General features: G+C 41.9%; 2 protein-coding genes across 2 annotated transcripts in view; one reads left to right on the top strand and one right to left on the bottom strand.

Moving 5' to 3' along the window:
- Positions 1 to 1,389: 1,389 nt before the first annotated feature.
- LOC134735376 (gap junction alpha-3 protein-like) lies at positions 1,390 to 4,891 on the bottom strand. Its single transcript, XM_063629909.1, has 3 exons — positions 4,092 to 4,891; positions 3,212 to 3,578; positions 1,390 to 2,029 (listed from the first exon to the last, which is right to left on the bottom strand). Exon 1 carries the CDS (start codon positions 4,889 to 4,891, stop codon positions 4,229 to 4,231), a length of 663 nt encoding a protein of 220 aa, XP_063485979.1. The 3' UTR covers positions 1,390 to 2,029; positions 3,212 to 3,578; positions 4,092 to 4,228.
- Positions 4,892 to 5,105: 214 nt separating this feature from the next.
- Positions 5,106 to 17,628, top strand: part of CA10 (carbonic anhydrase 10) — a 525,515-nt gene continuing 512,992 nt past the window's right edge. Inside the window, exon 1 of the mRNA XM_055258217.2 lies at positions 5,106 to 5,189. Within this exon, the coding sequence (XP_055114192.1) occupies positions 5,129 to 5,189 (61 nt within the window). The 5' untranslated portion in view covers positions 5,106 to 5,128. The remainder of the gene's footprint in view (positions 5,190 to 17,628) is intronic.

Below are 17,628 nucleotides of genomic sequence, written 5' to 3'. Positions count from 1 at the left end.
AATTAAAAATAGAAACATTTTCTAAATGGGAATGGGACAGTCCTTAAATAGAGCTTGATGTGTTTTGAAATGGCATTTTCCAATTATTCACTCCAAATTCAAAACTAGAAAATCACTTATAAGGATGGTTGGGTATACAAAGAAGGCTCTAAATATGCCTTCCCAGCCACATGCATGATTGTGACTGGCCCCAGAAAGCTAAGTACTGCAAGAAAGCAGAGACCTTACTAGCTCTGCTCTTTGACAGTGGCGTACAAAATAAATATGCATAGGTACACACACTAAAATTGTGAGCTCACTGTGCCTGAAGGCAGCTTTACCAAGAAAATAGAGAAGTGGGAAGAGTGATAGATTTCCTTTGTCTTCTAATACAGTGTGTGTTTGGCCTCTGATAAATGCACCCTAATGAAAGTCAAACTCTTAAAAGTTTACCATCAGATGAGTCATCCCTTCTTCTATGGTGTTGAGTGAAAGAGAAGGTACAGGAAGAACCCAAAGGAATTTAATATTATTCTCTCTTGGAAAATGGAAATATAATTCCTTGCTTTCTATAGGACAATTGGTATCTCTCACACTTGGGTGGGCTTGGCTAAGACCCTCTATTAAATGTGTAAGATACTTACACTTGATTTGTAGTGCAGAAATGTAGAGGTGTAGGAAAGGAACAAAAGATAAAGGCGGGTATGATGTGGAGAGATTATTTGTAGTTATTTAGATATACATATAAGCACATTAAAATATGAAAAGGTCTAAGAATATTTTCTAGCTTCATAGATTTTTTTTTCCACATTTCTTTGGTTTGTTTTGTGGGCTAAAAAAAAAAACAAAAAGGGGAGGCAGAATTTACTTAAATTTAAAGGCTTCTACTTAATGCATTTTTTTACTATTATTTTCTGTATTAAGATGGTGAATTTCTCAGAAAAACATATAGCAACCTACTCTAAGAATGTAGTAGCCTAGAAATGACTCAAAAATGTATGGCTCTTTCTTCTAGCAATTGCTAGTATGGAATCAATATGTTGGGGACTACTGTGTTCACTGCTGTATTCCAAGTGCCAGAACCAGAACGGACATCTAGCAGGTGCCAAAATTCTATCATTAGAAATGGTTTTGATTACTTCTGATTCCCCATGATCTTTTACTTATCCCAACTAATGTAGTTGGCTTCTAAATTGCATTGTCTACCATTAAATTTTCATACCACCTTTGATTAACTTCTAGCTGTCATGTGTGTACTTCTGTTCTCTTTAAGTGCAAAATGACCTCCCCAAGAGGATATTTTTCATTTTACAGAGCATATAAGGAAGTAGTGTGACATGACTTCTGAGTTTAGACTTTCCAGCTATGGTCTCTATACTACTGATTAGCAGTTGTGGAACCTTGGACAAATAACTACCCTGGTATTGTTTTATTGTCAGTAAAAGGGAAGTGATAATGACATTTATCTCACGGTCACATTATGATGATTAAATGAGATAATTTATGTAAGGGATTCAGAATGTGTCACACATAATCTTCACACATAACAATCAATACACATAATGCTTCACACATAACAATCAATACATTCAAACTTTTTTTAAACTAACAAATACTCTCATGAATTGCCTTTTTTAAAAACTGAAAGCACTTAGTGGCAGATCACAGATTAAATATTCTTTGGGAATGCTGGAGGTGAGTATGCAGACTGAAAGGGTGGAAATAAAGTATTATTTTACTGGCATTGGCTCTTAAAGCAGAATATAGAGGGATATATGGTCTGCAGATTTTTTGAAGCCCAAGCATCTTGCCACAGTGTTTGACACATATAAGACACTTAATAATTGCAGAATTCATTAGTAAATGAGTGGGTAGTGACATAAAAATTCAGGCACCATGCTTCTGCTTCCAGAGGAGAGACCTCTTCTGCCAGGCTATCTCCCCACCCAAGCAGGGATGGTAGGTGGCTGTCCACGGTTCTGAACTCTCACCAGGCTGGAATCTGCTCATCTTTGTCAGACTGCTTTTTTTTTTTCTTTCTCCCTCTCTCCTAAAAAAAAAAAAAAAAAAAAAAAAGGAAAGAAAGAAAAAATAATAATAATTCTTCATGCAGTCTACTTTCAAGGCACGGAGACAAACGCCCCCATATGTTTCCCAAATGGGCTAATTCTCACTATCCGGAATTATTTTAATGTTCTGAAGTTTCATTCTTTTCCCTGCTGAGCCTGGAAGCTCTCTACATAAGAATGCTGGATTTATTTCATCTGGGCCTAGATTTTTAATGTGTTGACCACCTACAGTCCTTGGCCTTTGCTTCACAGAACAGATCTCACGGACACATCTCCTTCTTTAAGAGTAGGCAGGTCTGCCGGCGGTTCCTTTTTCGAATCCCTAGAGTCGGTGGGACTACGTAGCTCTGGCTCCCGCAGCCGCCCAGCCCAGACAGCTCAGAGAGCTGCTGATCTGCTCTGCGTTCTCCCTTGTTCCTCCCTCTTCTCCCCGCCACTCAGCAAAAAGACCCACCAGACTCCTGGGCAGTCGGAGTCCCTTCAAGAATCCTGGGAGCATCGTAATGCAACTCCTTTAGCTCCCACTCTGCACCCTCAGATGCCGCACAGCCTGGGTGCTGGGATCAACCGGGAAGACTCACCAGACTGACTCCGTGCGGATGAACGGCACCCTTTCCTTCCCCTCCTCCATCTCCACTTACCTACCCTTTGTGCAGTTCTTAGACCGGGGTTTATACTGAAATAGCTTCTAGACATCAAATATTAAAAGTGGATAAAAAATCCCCGCGGGGTATGTGTGTGCTTGTGTTTGTTATGTGTGTGTTCATCCGCGCTTGTGCAAAATCTCCTAACGTCACAGTTCCCAATCGGGACAAGCGCGCCGAGAAATCCTGGATCTTCCCAGGGATTCCCTCTACGCTCCCTCCTCTTCTCCAGTAACCCCAAAGAGGTAGGTTTGAGCTTTCGCAAACCACCACTGCGGCGATGGAAGCAAACAAATCTGTTGAGATTTTGTCTTTCCCCTTTCGTTCCCAGCCCTCTTAGGCAAGCAGTCCTGAGCACGGGGTTTTCTTCAATTCCCCCGCATCCACACTGCAACCGGGTGCACGTCTTTCCTAGGCTACAGACAGCCCGCCTCCCCACGAGGCCTTCTGCGGACTAGCTGCCCCAGGCCCCGGCCTGGGCCTGGGTGGGTGGGTGGGTGGGGCTCGCACCACCCCTACCTTCCCCTGGGGCCCTGGAGAGCCGCGCGCTGGGTGTGTGTGTGTGTGCGCGCGCGCGGGTTTGGTGGGGAAATCTCCTTCAGTGGAAGCTGCTGAGTGTCATTGGCGGAAAGTATCCTGGAGCCCAGCAAAAGCCTCCAAAGCACTAGAGCTTCCCTAAAGAAAAGCAGAATAAAAGAAAGACAAGAAGGGAAGCCCGTTCCTCTAAAGCCCGGGTTTCCAATAGTCCCGGATCCTCCTGGAGTTGGGCGAAGGAGCAGTTGGCAGCAGCCGCTGCTGGTACCCGGACTGGGAAAGGCGCTGTTCCCCCTTTTCGGGAGGAGGGAGGCAGGGACTTGCAGGCAAGAGTTGCACCTGGTCTAGGAACCTGCAGAGAAAAGAACTCTGGGGTAAGTAGTGTTCTGGCACTGGAGCGGAAAGGGGTAAGGGGTGGGGGGCATGAGAGGGACGAAATGGAGAGGGCAGGGAATGAATTATGCAAAAAAAAAAAAAAAAGTCTCCAATGTTTCGCAGCGGAGGGAGAGCACAGCACAGCACTCCCAGGATGAGTCCTGCCTGGGTCTCCCGCGCCCAACCCGCAGCACGAAGTTCTTTTTAAGAAGAGAAACTCGAAAATCCTGGAGGGTAACAGAGGCAGCCAGGGCGGGGCGGAGCGCGGAGGCGGCTGCCAGGGACTGGGGCCGAGGCGGCGGCCAAGGTGGCCTGAAGCTGTGACACCCAGCCGCCGCCTCCTCCTCCTCCTCCTCCTCCTCCACCTCCTCCTCCTCCTCCTCATGGCCGCGCTCAGCCTCACCTCCCCGCCCGGGCCTCCCGCCTCCGCCCCCGGGTGCCGGGCTGCGGAGCTGACGCTGGGACTCCCGGCGGCGGCGAGGACGCTCACCTGGCGGAGCCTCCTTCTCCTCCTCCTCCTCCCGCCCCCACCTGCCCTCCTCCTCTCGGAGTTGGGAAGCGTCGGGATCCGTAGGCGAGGAAATAACGACCCCTGCAGTTGCATTGCGGAAAATCTCGGCAGCGGCGCTAGTTGCGGGCGATGGAAGCCGGGCGACTGGGGGTTCTGGGGAGTCCAGGAAAATAGCAGAGGAGCAGGAAACGCGCGCGCGCGACGTGGAGGGTCCGTGGGCTCCCACCGCGCCCCAGTCCCCCGGGCCCAGCCCTTCCCCTGGGCGCCCTGGACGCACGGCCGGAACCCGGCTGAGAGGCGGCGGGCTGCGCGCGGACTTGGGGAACAGGGAGGGTCGGCGGAGGCTGCCGGCGGCTGGCGGTTTCGGGCAATAATCCCTGCCTCTCTTTCTCTGTGTGTCTGCTGTGTCTGCTCCTTCCCCGCCCCCCGGAAGCAGGAGAAGAACGGCCCCGGAGCGCAGCAGCCACCCTCCGACCGTGCCCCGGTGAGCGGGGCGGACTTCGAGGGCAACTTGCCGCGGACCTGCCTGGGCTTAGCCAGCGAGCCACGCGCTCCCGGGAGCCCGGAATTGCACGGCCCGGCGGGGAGGGGGGGCTATCGTCTATGTCTTCTCGGGGCGCCAGGCGAATCGGGGTCTCGTTTTTGCTGGAAGAGCCCAGTGTTGGTGGCTTCAGGTGGCTGCCGCCGCCGCCGCCGCTGCTAGTGCGGTTTCCGCCGCTGGTGCGAAGAGAAGAGACACGCGAGCGGGGAGACCTCCAAGGCAGCGAGACATCGGACATGTGTCAGCACATCTGGGGCGCACATCCGTCCAGTCCGAGGGGAGATTTGCCGGAACAATTCAAACTGCGATATTGATCTTGGGGGTGACTGTCCCTGGCCGGCTGTCGGGTGGGGGTGCGAGTGTGCACTCGCTCGGAAGTGTGTGCGCGTGTGCATGTGTGTGTGTGCCGTGTCGGGCTGCCCCCTTCCCCCCCTGTTTTCCCGTCGAGTGATGCACTTGGAATGAGAATCAGAGGATGGAAATAGTCTGGGAGGTGCTTTTTCTTCTTCAAGCCAATTTCATCGTCTGCATATCAGGTACGGGACGCGCCGGAGTCACTGGTTGATGTGGATTGTGTTGTGATGTTTGGGGTGTATGGGGTTTTATTGTATGTAGCCGCGGGGCAGAGAGGGGGGTGGCGAGACCCTTTCAGTTCTGCGGGTTTGCCGCCTTCAGAATCAAAAATCTTCTCAGCCCAAGGGTGTGTGAATGTGTGTGTGGTGGGGGGGGCGGGGGTGGTTAGGATCTGTGTGCAGTCCTAGAAGGGTGAAGGAAAAAGTGGTGGGGGATGAGAAAGAACAGGCAGATGGGTGTTGATTTTCAACTGCTTTCCTGGCTGAGAACTCTGGCGCCGAAATCCGAGCCTTGGCGACAACCACCCCCATCCCCTGGCTTTCAAAGTTCCCAAACTCGGTGGTTCCTGGCTGGCAAAATGGACGCGGGGCCCTGCCCGGGTATCTAAACACTTTCGAGAGACTGCGGGAGGATGCGGGACTGGAGAGTACCAGCAGGGATCAGAGATCTGTCCTCCATGCCTTCCCCAAACACGTCAGGACTGATTGTGATGCTTTGAAACCTGCTGGCACACCCTCCTCTACCCCCCAATTTTCTTGTTAAAGCACTACAGTGTCACAAATGCCACTTTACATCACGGTGTTTCTTAATTCCCAGTAGCAAGGATGTGCTGGCTCAGACCTCTCAGTGTGCTTGGGCCTGTCTGTGCTTTTAAGAGCAAACGGGATTTCAGGGTGTTGAGGTGAAGGAGGTTGGGCTTGTGGACACCTGTGCCTGAGTATGTTAGGACAGGTTCTGATTTTTGAGCACTGTGTTTGTTGATGCAGGGAATTGGGGATGGGAGGAAGCTGGGAGGGAAAGGGGAAAGCCCCTGGACCAGCAGTATTCCCCAGTTCAGTGGCTCCTCCCATTGAAGGCACCCACCCCATTTCCCTTCACACCTGCCACTTAAGCACCCAAGGAAAAGCCCATTTGTAGTGCTCCTTTCTGCCTGCATTCCTTCTGCAGAACTGGGGACACGGCCAACTTCCCATCAGAAGAGGAGAGCAGGATATTGCCCCTTTGAGCAACCACATTTAAGCAGCATTGGGGTGGAGAGACATGTTTCCTGCCTCTTCCTTCAGCCCTGTCATTCCCCTCCCTTTAAGCCAGACCTGATTCTGGATAGGAGAAAACAACCCTAGTTCTGCCCTCACCCTGGACTCTTCCAAATCCCAGTCTCGCTTCCAATTTTCTCCTCATAGGGAAGGAATGGGACTCTGTTGTCCGAAATCATTCTGTGTGGGGCTTGGCTATCCTATTAAGAAATTTGTCTCTGTGATACATCAGTGAGATGTGTTGTGTACCTGGCAGACAAGAAAATGTGCCCTGGGGTCACCCCAACTCCTCTAGTGGGACTTCTATTATTCCATTCTGCATCTAGGAGTAAAAATTCTCAAGTGACTTGTAAAGGTTTATATCAGTCATATGTCCAGATATGAACTGGGTGGCATCTCACAAGGCCATATTTTACATCTTTCTCTTCTACATGTCTATTCCAAACTCTCTGCCTTGTTCCAGAATATTTGACTAGTTATAAAATAGCCTTTCCTTACTTCTCCCCAGTATCATTAATAATTTTCAAATCAGACAAGCCATCTGAGTACCTTTAAGATTTATGAAGGGTTAACATTGATTAAGGCTCTGGATTTCCTCCAGCATCCTGTTTGTCCCAGCCCTTACCCTGAATTTGGCCAGGCAATCACCGAGGGAAACAGGCTAAGAAAGGGTCTGATCTTAGCCTCCAAAAAAAGCATTAGTGGGATACCTGTCACAGCTATATTTGATTTGGTGTATCAGCAACTAAATTATTCAAATGGAAGCATTAGGAGGGGGGTTATTTCCAACCCAGGAGGAGTGTGCTATGGAGTACCTGGCCTTTCACATGTATTTACTAAATAATCATTATTGCTATGTAATGAGAGGATAAAAGTGTAAGCAAAATTGCTAGCTATTAGCTAAACACAGAAAACTAGGTTAGCGTTCCAAATGCCTAGTTAGGATCTGCATTAATTTGCACTTTATGAAGACATTTAGGCAGGGATGCAACATCATATACTCTTTATCTGAGACCTCCATAGGCAACTTTAAAAGGCCATTTCTTCTCCATGGTCAGGGTGGCCTCATCCTCCTGTAACAGAGCCACTCGTTCAGTAATGCCCATGTATGTGAGAATTATTATTAGTAATATGATTATGACTCACAATTGCTACAGTTTGGGAGACTCAGACTCCATTCTTTTTCCAGCTGGCAGCCTTAGGATGTATAGGAAATGCAATGCACTAAGGTTGAATAATTGTGGCTTTGAGAGAGTTTAGTGGATCTTTCATTTCTGTCTCCATGATTTGCAGTTTTAATTTACTCATGACTGAGCTCTATTGAAAGGAACGTAACCCTATGATCATAGAATCTACTAAATCTTAAATTAAAAAAATTAAAAACAAAGCACCTCTTTAGCATCTTGGAATGAATTTTCCTGACCACTAAATGGGTGCTAATCCTTACAGAGTTGCCAGACATTGATACTTGAAGCATTGATAGAGTTGGCTTCGTTATTGAGAAACACCAGGCTGGAAAAGGCTAGTAAAAGTCTGTAGTCTAAACACTTTACAGAAGGAAAATGTTGGCGGTAGCTTTGTCATATGGAAGATATATTGACTGAATTTCATTTGGTGGCATTTGCTTTCTGGAAAACATTGGTGCTTTGTAGCTTAGTGTTTTGTTAACCAAAGGTTCCAACACTTCCTCTAACCCACCCCCAAATTTCTCCTTGGGCCTATTTGGATACATTGCTTCAAGTACAGACACCTGGGCTTGGCATATTTGATGGTTCTGCACTAATAATTTGGTTTTGATGAAACTGTTGGAAAATGGGACTGTTTGGCCAGGCTTAGCTAGGTGCTGGGTCAGTAGCATGTATGTCTTTTATTTGCGAGATCACATGAGCTTTGGCTACTTAATGCAACACAGCTAGGCTAAAGGGCATGATTTGGGAGTTCTTCTGGCTTTCCATTAGACTCAGATCTCACTTTGCTGAAAATGTAAGGCATCCAGGGTCTGTGAAGAGATCAGAGACAGAAAGAGAGAGGGAGAGAGAGAGAACCAAAATGATTTTTCTGTGTACTGCAAGAGCACCATTCCCTTCCTACCAAAGCAGCTCAGATCAGCAAGATTGTATGCTTAGCAGCATGAAGAGAGAAATTTCTTGGTCAAACGAGAGCTGCCTGATTTTAATTTTTACAATGCATCCTACTTCCTCCTTATGTAACTTTACTTCTTTGTCAGTTTATTCATAATAATAACATCAATAACCATTTGAATTATGTGGCATTTTCACACATTGTACATATATTGCACATATTTAATTCATCTATTCTTAGAATTTGTGGGAGAATCTTATAGATGTAGCAACCAAAGCCCACAGAGCTTCAGACTAGAGGTTTCACATCCAGGTCTACCTGAGTCAAAATTCAGTATATCATTTATGTTTTGGTTCAAGATTCCTTTCAAATATTTTTATTTAATATTTTTTATTTTGATTTCTCTGAAAGAATAAATTAGGTTAAATGAATTTAAGTCTTAGAGAATTTGGAAGTAAAAGTTTGAGATGATTACAATTTAGAGCTAGAATTAAGGTAGCATTTGAGTTGTATATTACCCTGTCAATCAATCAGATGAGGCTATTACCCAAATGCCTCTAGCCTCTTAGGATCAGCAATCTCTACAAGCAAGGAATATTTCCTACACTATTTTCCTAATCTTAACATTAAAATGGCATAACTTCAGTTTCCTTATGTGTAGAAAAGAGATAACAGTACACATCCCACATGTTTGTTCTATCAGCTAAGTGAGATATTGTGTCCAATGATTTTCACATAGCACAGTTTCTACCACATAGTAAGCATGCATTGATGTCATTATTTCCTACAAATCTGACTTGTATAGGCTTGGTTCATGGTGGAGTAGAGCTTTTACCTTTTTCCATATCAACTTCTTTAAAAGCAAAAAGAAAACCATCATCAGCAAGCACATCTATAACATTGAGCACAAATCCTATTTTCCAGGAAGCCTTGGCTAAACAATTTTGAAAAGTCTCTTAATTTTCCTTCCCATACAAATGGGACTGGTAGCATTAAGCTTTGGTGCATAGTCATGAGCATAACCCACTTTATCTCTATGAGTCCAATATGGAGTTGAGGCTTGGAAAGTTTACTAAACTACCTGGAAACCATGTAGTACTTATTACCCAGGGGATCAGCAGAATTTTTCTTTCCGTTGTATATTATAATGCAGTATGGACCCAACTTCAAAGTGCCTCAAAACTGCCAAACTACATATGCTTTCAATATGGCTTGAAATAGAATGTCCTGTCAAATAAAAAGCCCCACCCTTACAATTACTATTTATCTGATGATCTCATTAGCAATGTGGTTTCTTTAAATCCAGTTTCCCATGTGATGTCATATAGCCCAGTTACTGACAGATAACCATCATCATAGATAAAACTCTCCAGATAGTGAGTCAAGAAAGTCTTTTGGAGTTGTATGAAATCCCAAGGGAAAAAATAAATGTCAATATGAATACCCAGTCTCTTGGCTGGGGAAAGGGGTTTGATTACTAGCCTAAGTCAGTAACTAATGTCTCAATTTATCACCTTAATTAAGCATTACATACTTGGGACTAAGGTCAAAAAGAGATCTAGGTATCATAAATGTGTATGATAGCAAGCCATTATAGAAAGAATATGGAAATCAGAAGACCTATCCTTCAATATGACTCTACCTTCATTACCTTTATAAATTTGGGCAGTTTTCTTTACCTCTCAGAATCTCAGTCCTCATCTGTAAAATAAAAATTTTATTTGCTTTGCCTATTTCAAAGCATTGCTGAGGGAAACTTCAGAGAGTGATTCTTGAATAAATATTTTTTGCATTATGCAAGTGTAAAGCATCTGTGTCATTACTATATATGATCCATACTTAAGATATAGTCATAGAAGCAAAGTTGACATACATACACATAGTTTAGAATGATATAAAGTAATATGAGTAATGTTTATTTGTTAAGATATTATTATAAATGCAAAGTTGTAATGCTAAAATGCATTGTGATATAAAGGAATAAGAATAATGTCTAATTGTTCAATAATTGGCATAAATTGTGTAGAAGGGAGAAGTCTAGACATGAAAGAAAAGGAGTATATTAGATTGATTTTGGAGATTTGGATGAAAGAGACAGAGGCGACCTCATCATCAAAAAGGAGGAATAGAAACAAGAGGATGTACACAAAAGAATGTCCCAACTGAAACAAAAAATTCACTTTGGGAGATACTGGAAAGTTGGGATGAGCCCACTTAGGGAGCTATTCAATTGAGAGAATATGAAGTGTCCTAATATGGTTATTCACTTTGTGACTTTTGTTTTCGTATTATGCATCTTTGCATCGATTCAATGGATTCTTGGTTTAAATTTGTTTGAAATTTTAACATTTCTTTGGATTTTAAATTTCTGTTGCATGTCTGCAACTAGCACTGTACTTTATATAGTTTATAGTTTGAGATTGTAGACAGTTGAGTTGGAATTTTTTTGTAGGGAGTGGACTGGAGGGGGCTGGAGGTAGGGTCTCAGCTTGCTCATCTGTAAAACAGAGATGATAATTACCTGTCAAGGTTGTTGTTCCTACAAGGTAATTATAAGGATAACAAAACACCATTTGTAAAATGGCTAATGTGGTATCTGGAATACAGTAGCCATTGGCCAATGTATACACATCATATGAGAGTAAGCCTGGGTTTTGGAGGCCAGATAGGCAGACGTGTGAATTCTAACTTTGGTATTCACTCTCTGTTTGGTCTTGGATAAGTAATTTAAGTTCTGTGTGCCTTAACTCCTCATCTGTAAAATGTGAAGTATAGAAAATGTACATAAGAATCTGCCGCACTGCCTGACATGTATTAATCATTCAGTAAACTGAAGTTGCTCGCATAAAATTATCATTATCATCATCACTGACATCAATAATAATACTTGTTGCCACCTTGGGTCAGTTTTTGTGAATGCCAATTGATTATTTAATCATTTATTCTATGATCAACAAAAATGTATCGACAGCAAACTGTATTCCAGGCACTGGAATCACAGAAATGAACAATATACTTGGTCCTTAGTATTTAACAAGAGAGTACATGTTGTAAAACAGAAATGTGTATAAAGTATAATGGAAGCATAAAGGAAGAGCAATTAACTCTGTTGTTGGTAGATACAAGTGGGGAGGGGAAAAGATTTATAGAAAACATTTGAACTAGACCTAGAAGAACACATGAGATTTCAAAAGAACAGGGAGAGAGAACACATATCATGTGGCAAGAATAGTATGTTCATAGACAAGAAGGCATTTAAAAAACAAAATATCAAAATATGGTGGATTGGGCATATGGAGTGGATAGGTCGGACTAAATGACTGGATATAGGGGTTACAAAAACAACCTTAGGCCAGTGTGAAGGGGATTGTAAGCCACAATAAGAAGCTTAGACCTTACCTTTTACTTATGAGGAGCTAGCTAATGGGGAGCTAAGGAAAATGACATAATCAAGTTTGTGTGCAACTTAATATTTTTACTTTGATTGTAATAAGAAATTACTTAGAAACCCAACTCCTTGTCTTCTTTTTGTGTCAACATTTATTCTTGATCACAAAACACATTAAAAAAAAAATCCTGGCCTAATAGATCAATTAGCCCATTATGGGACATTCTAAGTGATAGACTTTTTTAAAAATTCATTTTTTATAAATCTCTTGTGGCCCTCATTTATCCTGATCTTTGAGATTTGGTATTTTCAGGTTAAGCAAATACAAATGTCTTCAATTTGTACTTGAATAATAATAACAATGTCTTTAGCATTAGATGAAGGCTAAGAGAAATGAATCATCTGTACATGCATTGGTGTCATAAAGATTAATTGTGGGCTAAGCAATAGATACACTATTTGACATAAAACAGATGCTCAAAGCACTACAAAGCATTGTGTAGCAATTTTATCTTACTACATTCTGTTCAACTCTTATTTCCAATAGAGTACACATTCACTTAACAGAATATGCCCATGGTTAACTAAATGATATATCCATTTTACCCACTCTATGGTTCAATTACTATAGAATGAGTGTAGAGACCTAAATTGAAATGGTTTTCTTTGTCCACTTAATCATTCAACATTTATTGAGGATACACTATACATCAGGTACTCAGAATCCAACCAGCATAAGTAAGACAGTGACTTTTCCTCCAAAAATTCTTCATCTAGTAAGAGACTGATTTTTAAAATATTGGTAGTCACAGCAGAATGTGATAGGCATTGTAATAAAAAGGTATAGAAAGTGTTTGGAGGAGAAGAGAGAAGGGACATCTGACTCATCCTGAAAGTAGGAGGGGTAGAGAAGGAGAGTAAGTAGTGTTAGTAGAGGATGCTTAGGGTGAGTCTCCAAGGATGTTAAAGAGTCGTCGTGGAAGATTTTGGCTACTTAACCAAGAGGGATGTGATGAGAGAGGGATGATCATATGAAACAGCATTTGCAAAGGAAGGGAGATTAGATAGGACATAGGACATAATTAATTCAGGAGACGGTCAAAAAGCGAACATGGTCACAACTAAAGAGTGTAGTGTGATGAATGAGGTTGAGATGGAAGAGTATTTAAGGTATATAATTTCAATAACAGTAATCCCTTGCATATAATAATGTCAGTAAAAATCACCCATTTCCCCTCTGTGCATGAAAGGCATCTTTTAAATGCCCAAGGAAGTATGCAGTTTGCATCCTTCATTAGGAAGAGACCAGTCAGTATTAAAGCTTTGGCTCTTGTCCAGCTATGCTCCACTTGGCCCAGACCACTGATCATTTTCCAGTGTTGTCCCTGGTTCCAGATGGCTTCCCAGAAGCTTTGGAATAACCCACATATAGATTACAGAGATTATATCATCTGGTTACTTAGTTGATTGCCATATATTTACACCCTAGGAAAAAAAAGCCAGGACCCTATTGACTGATCGTGGATTTTACAGTATGTCTATTATCATCTTACTCATTGATTAGTGAAGGTTTTCTGTAACTTTTTTGCAGTTTTTATTTCGTGTAACTTAAACAGGACTTTAAAGGATTTCCAGCAATCAGGGGTTGGGGTGGGAAGGTTTGGGTGGTGACAAACGATCTAGGATCACTTTTATAGCAAAGCCACAATTGCTGTTTATTAGCAAGGTTAGGCTGGTAATGGGATAGCCAGTGTGGGGTTTGATTACATTTGCCTTAGGGGGCCATCAGGATGGCAGTGGAGAGATTATCAATGGTTATGAAGGAGACAGCATACAAATGCCTTTGCTTCCTGATCAGGGAGAGGTGGTAATTTTGTCACAGTAAATGAAGAATTAATCTTTAACTTTGTCCAATACTTCATGCCTGGTGGCTGAAGGGGCTGGAAGTAGGAAATGAGGCCTGTGACGTTCAGGTGAGTTTTCCAGAGCCAAGTCTTGCTGGCTTTGCAACACATTTGGCAGCAATGCCAGAGTTGGAATAAACACATTTACTGAAGGATGTGAGTCAACATATTCTCTTTCTGCTCCCCTGTCTCTCACTGCACACACAGCTACCTTTTACCCTCAAGGAAAACAATTCTGATAGCTGCAATTATTGAGGGAGCATAGGCCTGTCCTCCAGCACAAGGTTAGAATAATAATAAATACCTCAGAGGATTCTTGATTAAACAATAAAGTAATATATATGGAAGATGTTTTTTCCCAGTGTTAAATGTATTTGTTAATTTATTCCACAAATGCTAACAAATGCCTCCTATGAGGTGGGCACTGGGCCAGGCATAAGATAAAATGTAGCAAACAAAACAGCAATGGTCTTTGCCCTATAAAATGTGTATGTAGTGACACACAAATGTGTGTGTGTGTTTTTTCCCATTACCCAACCCAGTGCCTGGCATTTAGAAAATGCTCAATAATGAATGACTGAATTAATACATAAATGAATAACAAGGAGCAATTGAGAGTGGCTTTTCTGCATTCAGGGGAGACTGAGGGACAAGATCTGAGGCCATGAGGGAGGGGAGATGAAGAAGACACCTCTACCAGCTGTTGTCTTGCTTCTACTGCATGTAGGTTTTTGAGTGTGCAGAGTCACAGAGAATGGGAGCCTTCCCAATGAGCAATATGTTTGATAGTTTTCTAGTCCCTGCTCTGACTCATATTTCCATTTGACAAATCATCCTCATTTGGGGCACTTACAGTTGTTTAAAATGTATTTCGGCTCTTTTGTATTTATGACACCATACCAAAGGCTTGAACTAGGACAATTAAAGATCAGTGGATACATTGTCGTTCTTTTCTCCGTGTCTTCTCCCTTCCTACTTGAGGAGATTGCTTAGAACATGTATGCTATTTCTTACCAAGTTCCTACCTGGGAGAAAACAACACTTCAGAAAGCTCGCTGTTCCCTAGTTAGTGTGTTGAACTAGAGTCCTTTAGGGAGAATAGCCTACCCCACTTTTTAGTCTTGATGCAGAGCAATACAGGAAATTACTGTGGTCTCTGTGGTGTTTTCAGTCTTGTGTCAGAAAACATTACTTCCCCTCTGGCCTTTTGTAACAGAATTGTGGTGTAGCTGACTAGTTCTTACCAGAGAAGAGCTGGCAGCCTAGGAATTGAAAGAACAGAGTGGATTTACTGTCCTTGGCTGTGAATTCACCCTGTAATCACCTGGTTAATCTTTACAACTGTGAGGAGATGGTCAATTGGATAATTTGTTGTTGTTGTTTGCTTGTAATCTTAATTACAGAAAAAATAAAAAGGGGTTATAGAAAAAAAAAGGGGGGCCCTATTATGGATGTTTGGGGATTTTAAAGTGAGACATCGGTGAGTATCAAGTTTCTATTGTATGACCTGGGTGTGAATAGAAATATGTCACTTGATGTCTAAGTCTTGTAATGCACCATAATGATACTGGCTCTAAGTTACAGTGACTCAAACTCCTGTAGAGTGAAATATAAAGTAGTGAAGTCATTATGTTTTATTTCTGTAACAAGTTTCATTCCTGCTTTTCCACAGTGGTGAAGTTCTTTGTGGCCTTTTAGTTTGTTTTAGCACTGACTTTTATTGGCTGAATGAGAGCCACGTGCAATTTCAAGTGTATAAGTTAGTGCAGGCTTTTTTGTTTTTTTTAAATCTGCTTTTAGATCTGCTTAAATTAGAGCTTAACTAAGCCAGGTAAAGGCATATAATGTGCCACATCCAAAGTAAGACAAGTTGAACAACTTCATGAATGAGAGTTGTGTTTATGCCTTGGTTGTTTAGGCCAATCATGTATCCAACTGAGATGTTCTTGCTTGATCAGTGCTCCTTGCAAGACAGGGACTGTATATGCAAAGTGTTTCAGTGTCACAGATGTGAGTGAAGCCGGGAATTAGAGTGTATTTTATACCAAATATGATACAATATTGTGAAAAAAAATTTAGGAAAAAAATTACTCCCCATAGACCAAATTTTTGTTTACTAAATTTTGAAACTGTAACTTTTCCAATTTGTACTTTAAAAAGAGACTTTATATCTTAAATATTTCCCCATGTTGCTTCCTAGTTGTGTCAGTTCAGCATATCCTGGACCCTGACACATACACCCCGCAATCTCAGTGACATAACACAATGGAGGCTTACTTCTTATTTACATTAATTGTCCAATAGATGTCAATGTATGTGTGTGGGCATGTAGGTGCTTGGTGAGAGGAAAGAGATAAAAGAAAAAAATTCTGTATTTAGTAGTGACTTGGGAGTCTCAAGGCTGATGGGTGCTCTGCTACCTCCTATGGTTTCTAAAGTTTTCCTGGGCATCAACATCACCAGATGGGGAAAAGAAGTGTAGAGGAAGAGACCATGGGAGGGGTTTTTGCGGGCCAAGAAGGAAAGCTGTGGGCATCCTTTCTGGTCAGTCACATTGCCACATCTTATTTTTATTTTTATTTTTTTACCATGGGGTTTCACCACATTGGTCAGGCTGGTCTCAAACTCCCAACCTCAAGTGATCCTCCTGCCTTGGCCTCCCAAAGTGCTGGGATTACAGGCGTGAGTCAAAGGGCCCAGCCAGCCACATCTTATTTTTTTTTTATTATTGTATTTTAAGTTTAGGGTACACGCGCACAGCATGCAGGTTTGTTACATATGTATACATGTGCCATGTTGGTGTGTTACACCTGTTAACATCTTATTTTAAAGCAGTTAGAGAGTTGTAGGCTAGCCTTGTAGCCAGGAGCAAAGGGAAAATGGTTTGTGAACAATTAGCTAGTATCTGCTACTTTAATATGCATTATTTTTTTCTTATATTTCCACAGTAGTTTATTCACGTAACATAGCATTATTTATATTTAACTTTTCCCTTGTTTTTAAGCATATATGTTGTTTCTAGTTTATGACATTTTTGGCATTTGTTTTTATCCAAGTAGATATTTATCAAATTATTTTTAAAAAATAATCTCAATATTGTGATTATTGGGTCAAACATATGAAGTTCCTTATCATTTTACTGTATTATATCCGAAAGTAATGTATAACCTGTTTATGAGGCTCTAGTAATGTGCTTGAATTCCTTGAGAGAGTAAGCAAGTATGTAGAATAGTGACTAATCTTTCAAACATCCTTTCAGCAATGGTTTATCTCAAAATCTATTAAACAAACCTAAATAGCTATGGGATTCAAGATGTTATTTTGCATAACAAGTTAGATCAGAGACAGGAAACTGTGGTGAAGAATAAACAAATACCTTTTCTAGGGGTCGTCATTGATTGCTACAGATTTATTGAAGAGCATTCATCGAAAACATTGTACATTATCTTACTGTTTAACCTCAACTCTGATGTTTCTTATTGTGTGACTTTAGGAAGTTATTTAGTATCTCTAACTAAGTGTCAGTATCCTCATTTGTAAATTGGAGGCAATAACACCTATTTTTGGAGTTAAGCGGGCTTGAAATAAAAAAAATGGAGCCTGGTGTTTGGCACATAGAATGCACTTGATAAATGGTGGCTTTTGCTTTCGTTATGGCTGAAGCTAAAAGAATAAAAGACACGTTGAGCAAAATTAGGAAGGAATTTGGCAATATCATGTAAAACATGGGGATTAAATGAGCCAATGCATGTGAAAGTGTTTAGCACAGTGTCTGCACATAGCACATAATCAGTTAAGGTTGGTTGAATCTGATTCACTAGGGGAAACTAGAGTGTTTGGGGAATATTTTAAAGGTAATAAGAAGGGAGATAATCATGTCTTTTCATAGCATCGTCTTCAGAGACCGTCTACTGGGTCTTGCCCATATGTTAATAATTTTTTAAAAATTAAGAAATTAATGCCACATATTTTTAGTTTACGACTGCACCTT

The sequence above is a fragment of the Symphalangus syndactylus genome, chromosome 20 (genome assembly GCF_028878055.3).
Source record: "Symphalangus syndactylus isolate Jambi chromosome 20, NHGRI_mSymSyn1-v2.1_pri, whole genome shotgun sequence".
In the NCBI taxonomy this organism is placed as follows: Eukaryota; Metazoa; Chordata; class Mammalia; order Primates; family Hylobatidae; genus Symphalangus; species Symphalangus syndactylus.
The sequence above is the reverse complement of the archived record's forward strand: the minus strand, read 5'-3'. Positions and strand labels throughout refer to the sequence as shown.

Bases quoted from the DNA above. Each gene is read 5' to 3' on its own strand.
- LOC134735376 (XM_063629909.1), bottom strand. From the start codon at position 4,891: ATGTCCGATGTCTCGCTGCCTTGGAGGTCTCCCCGCTCGCGTGTCTCT.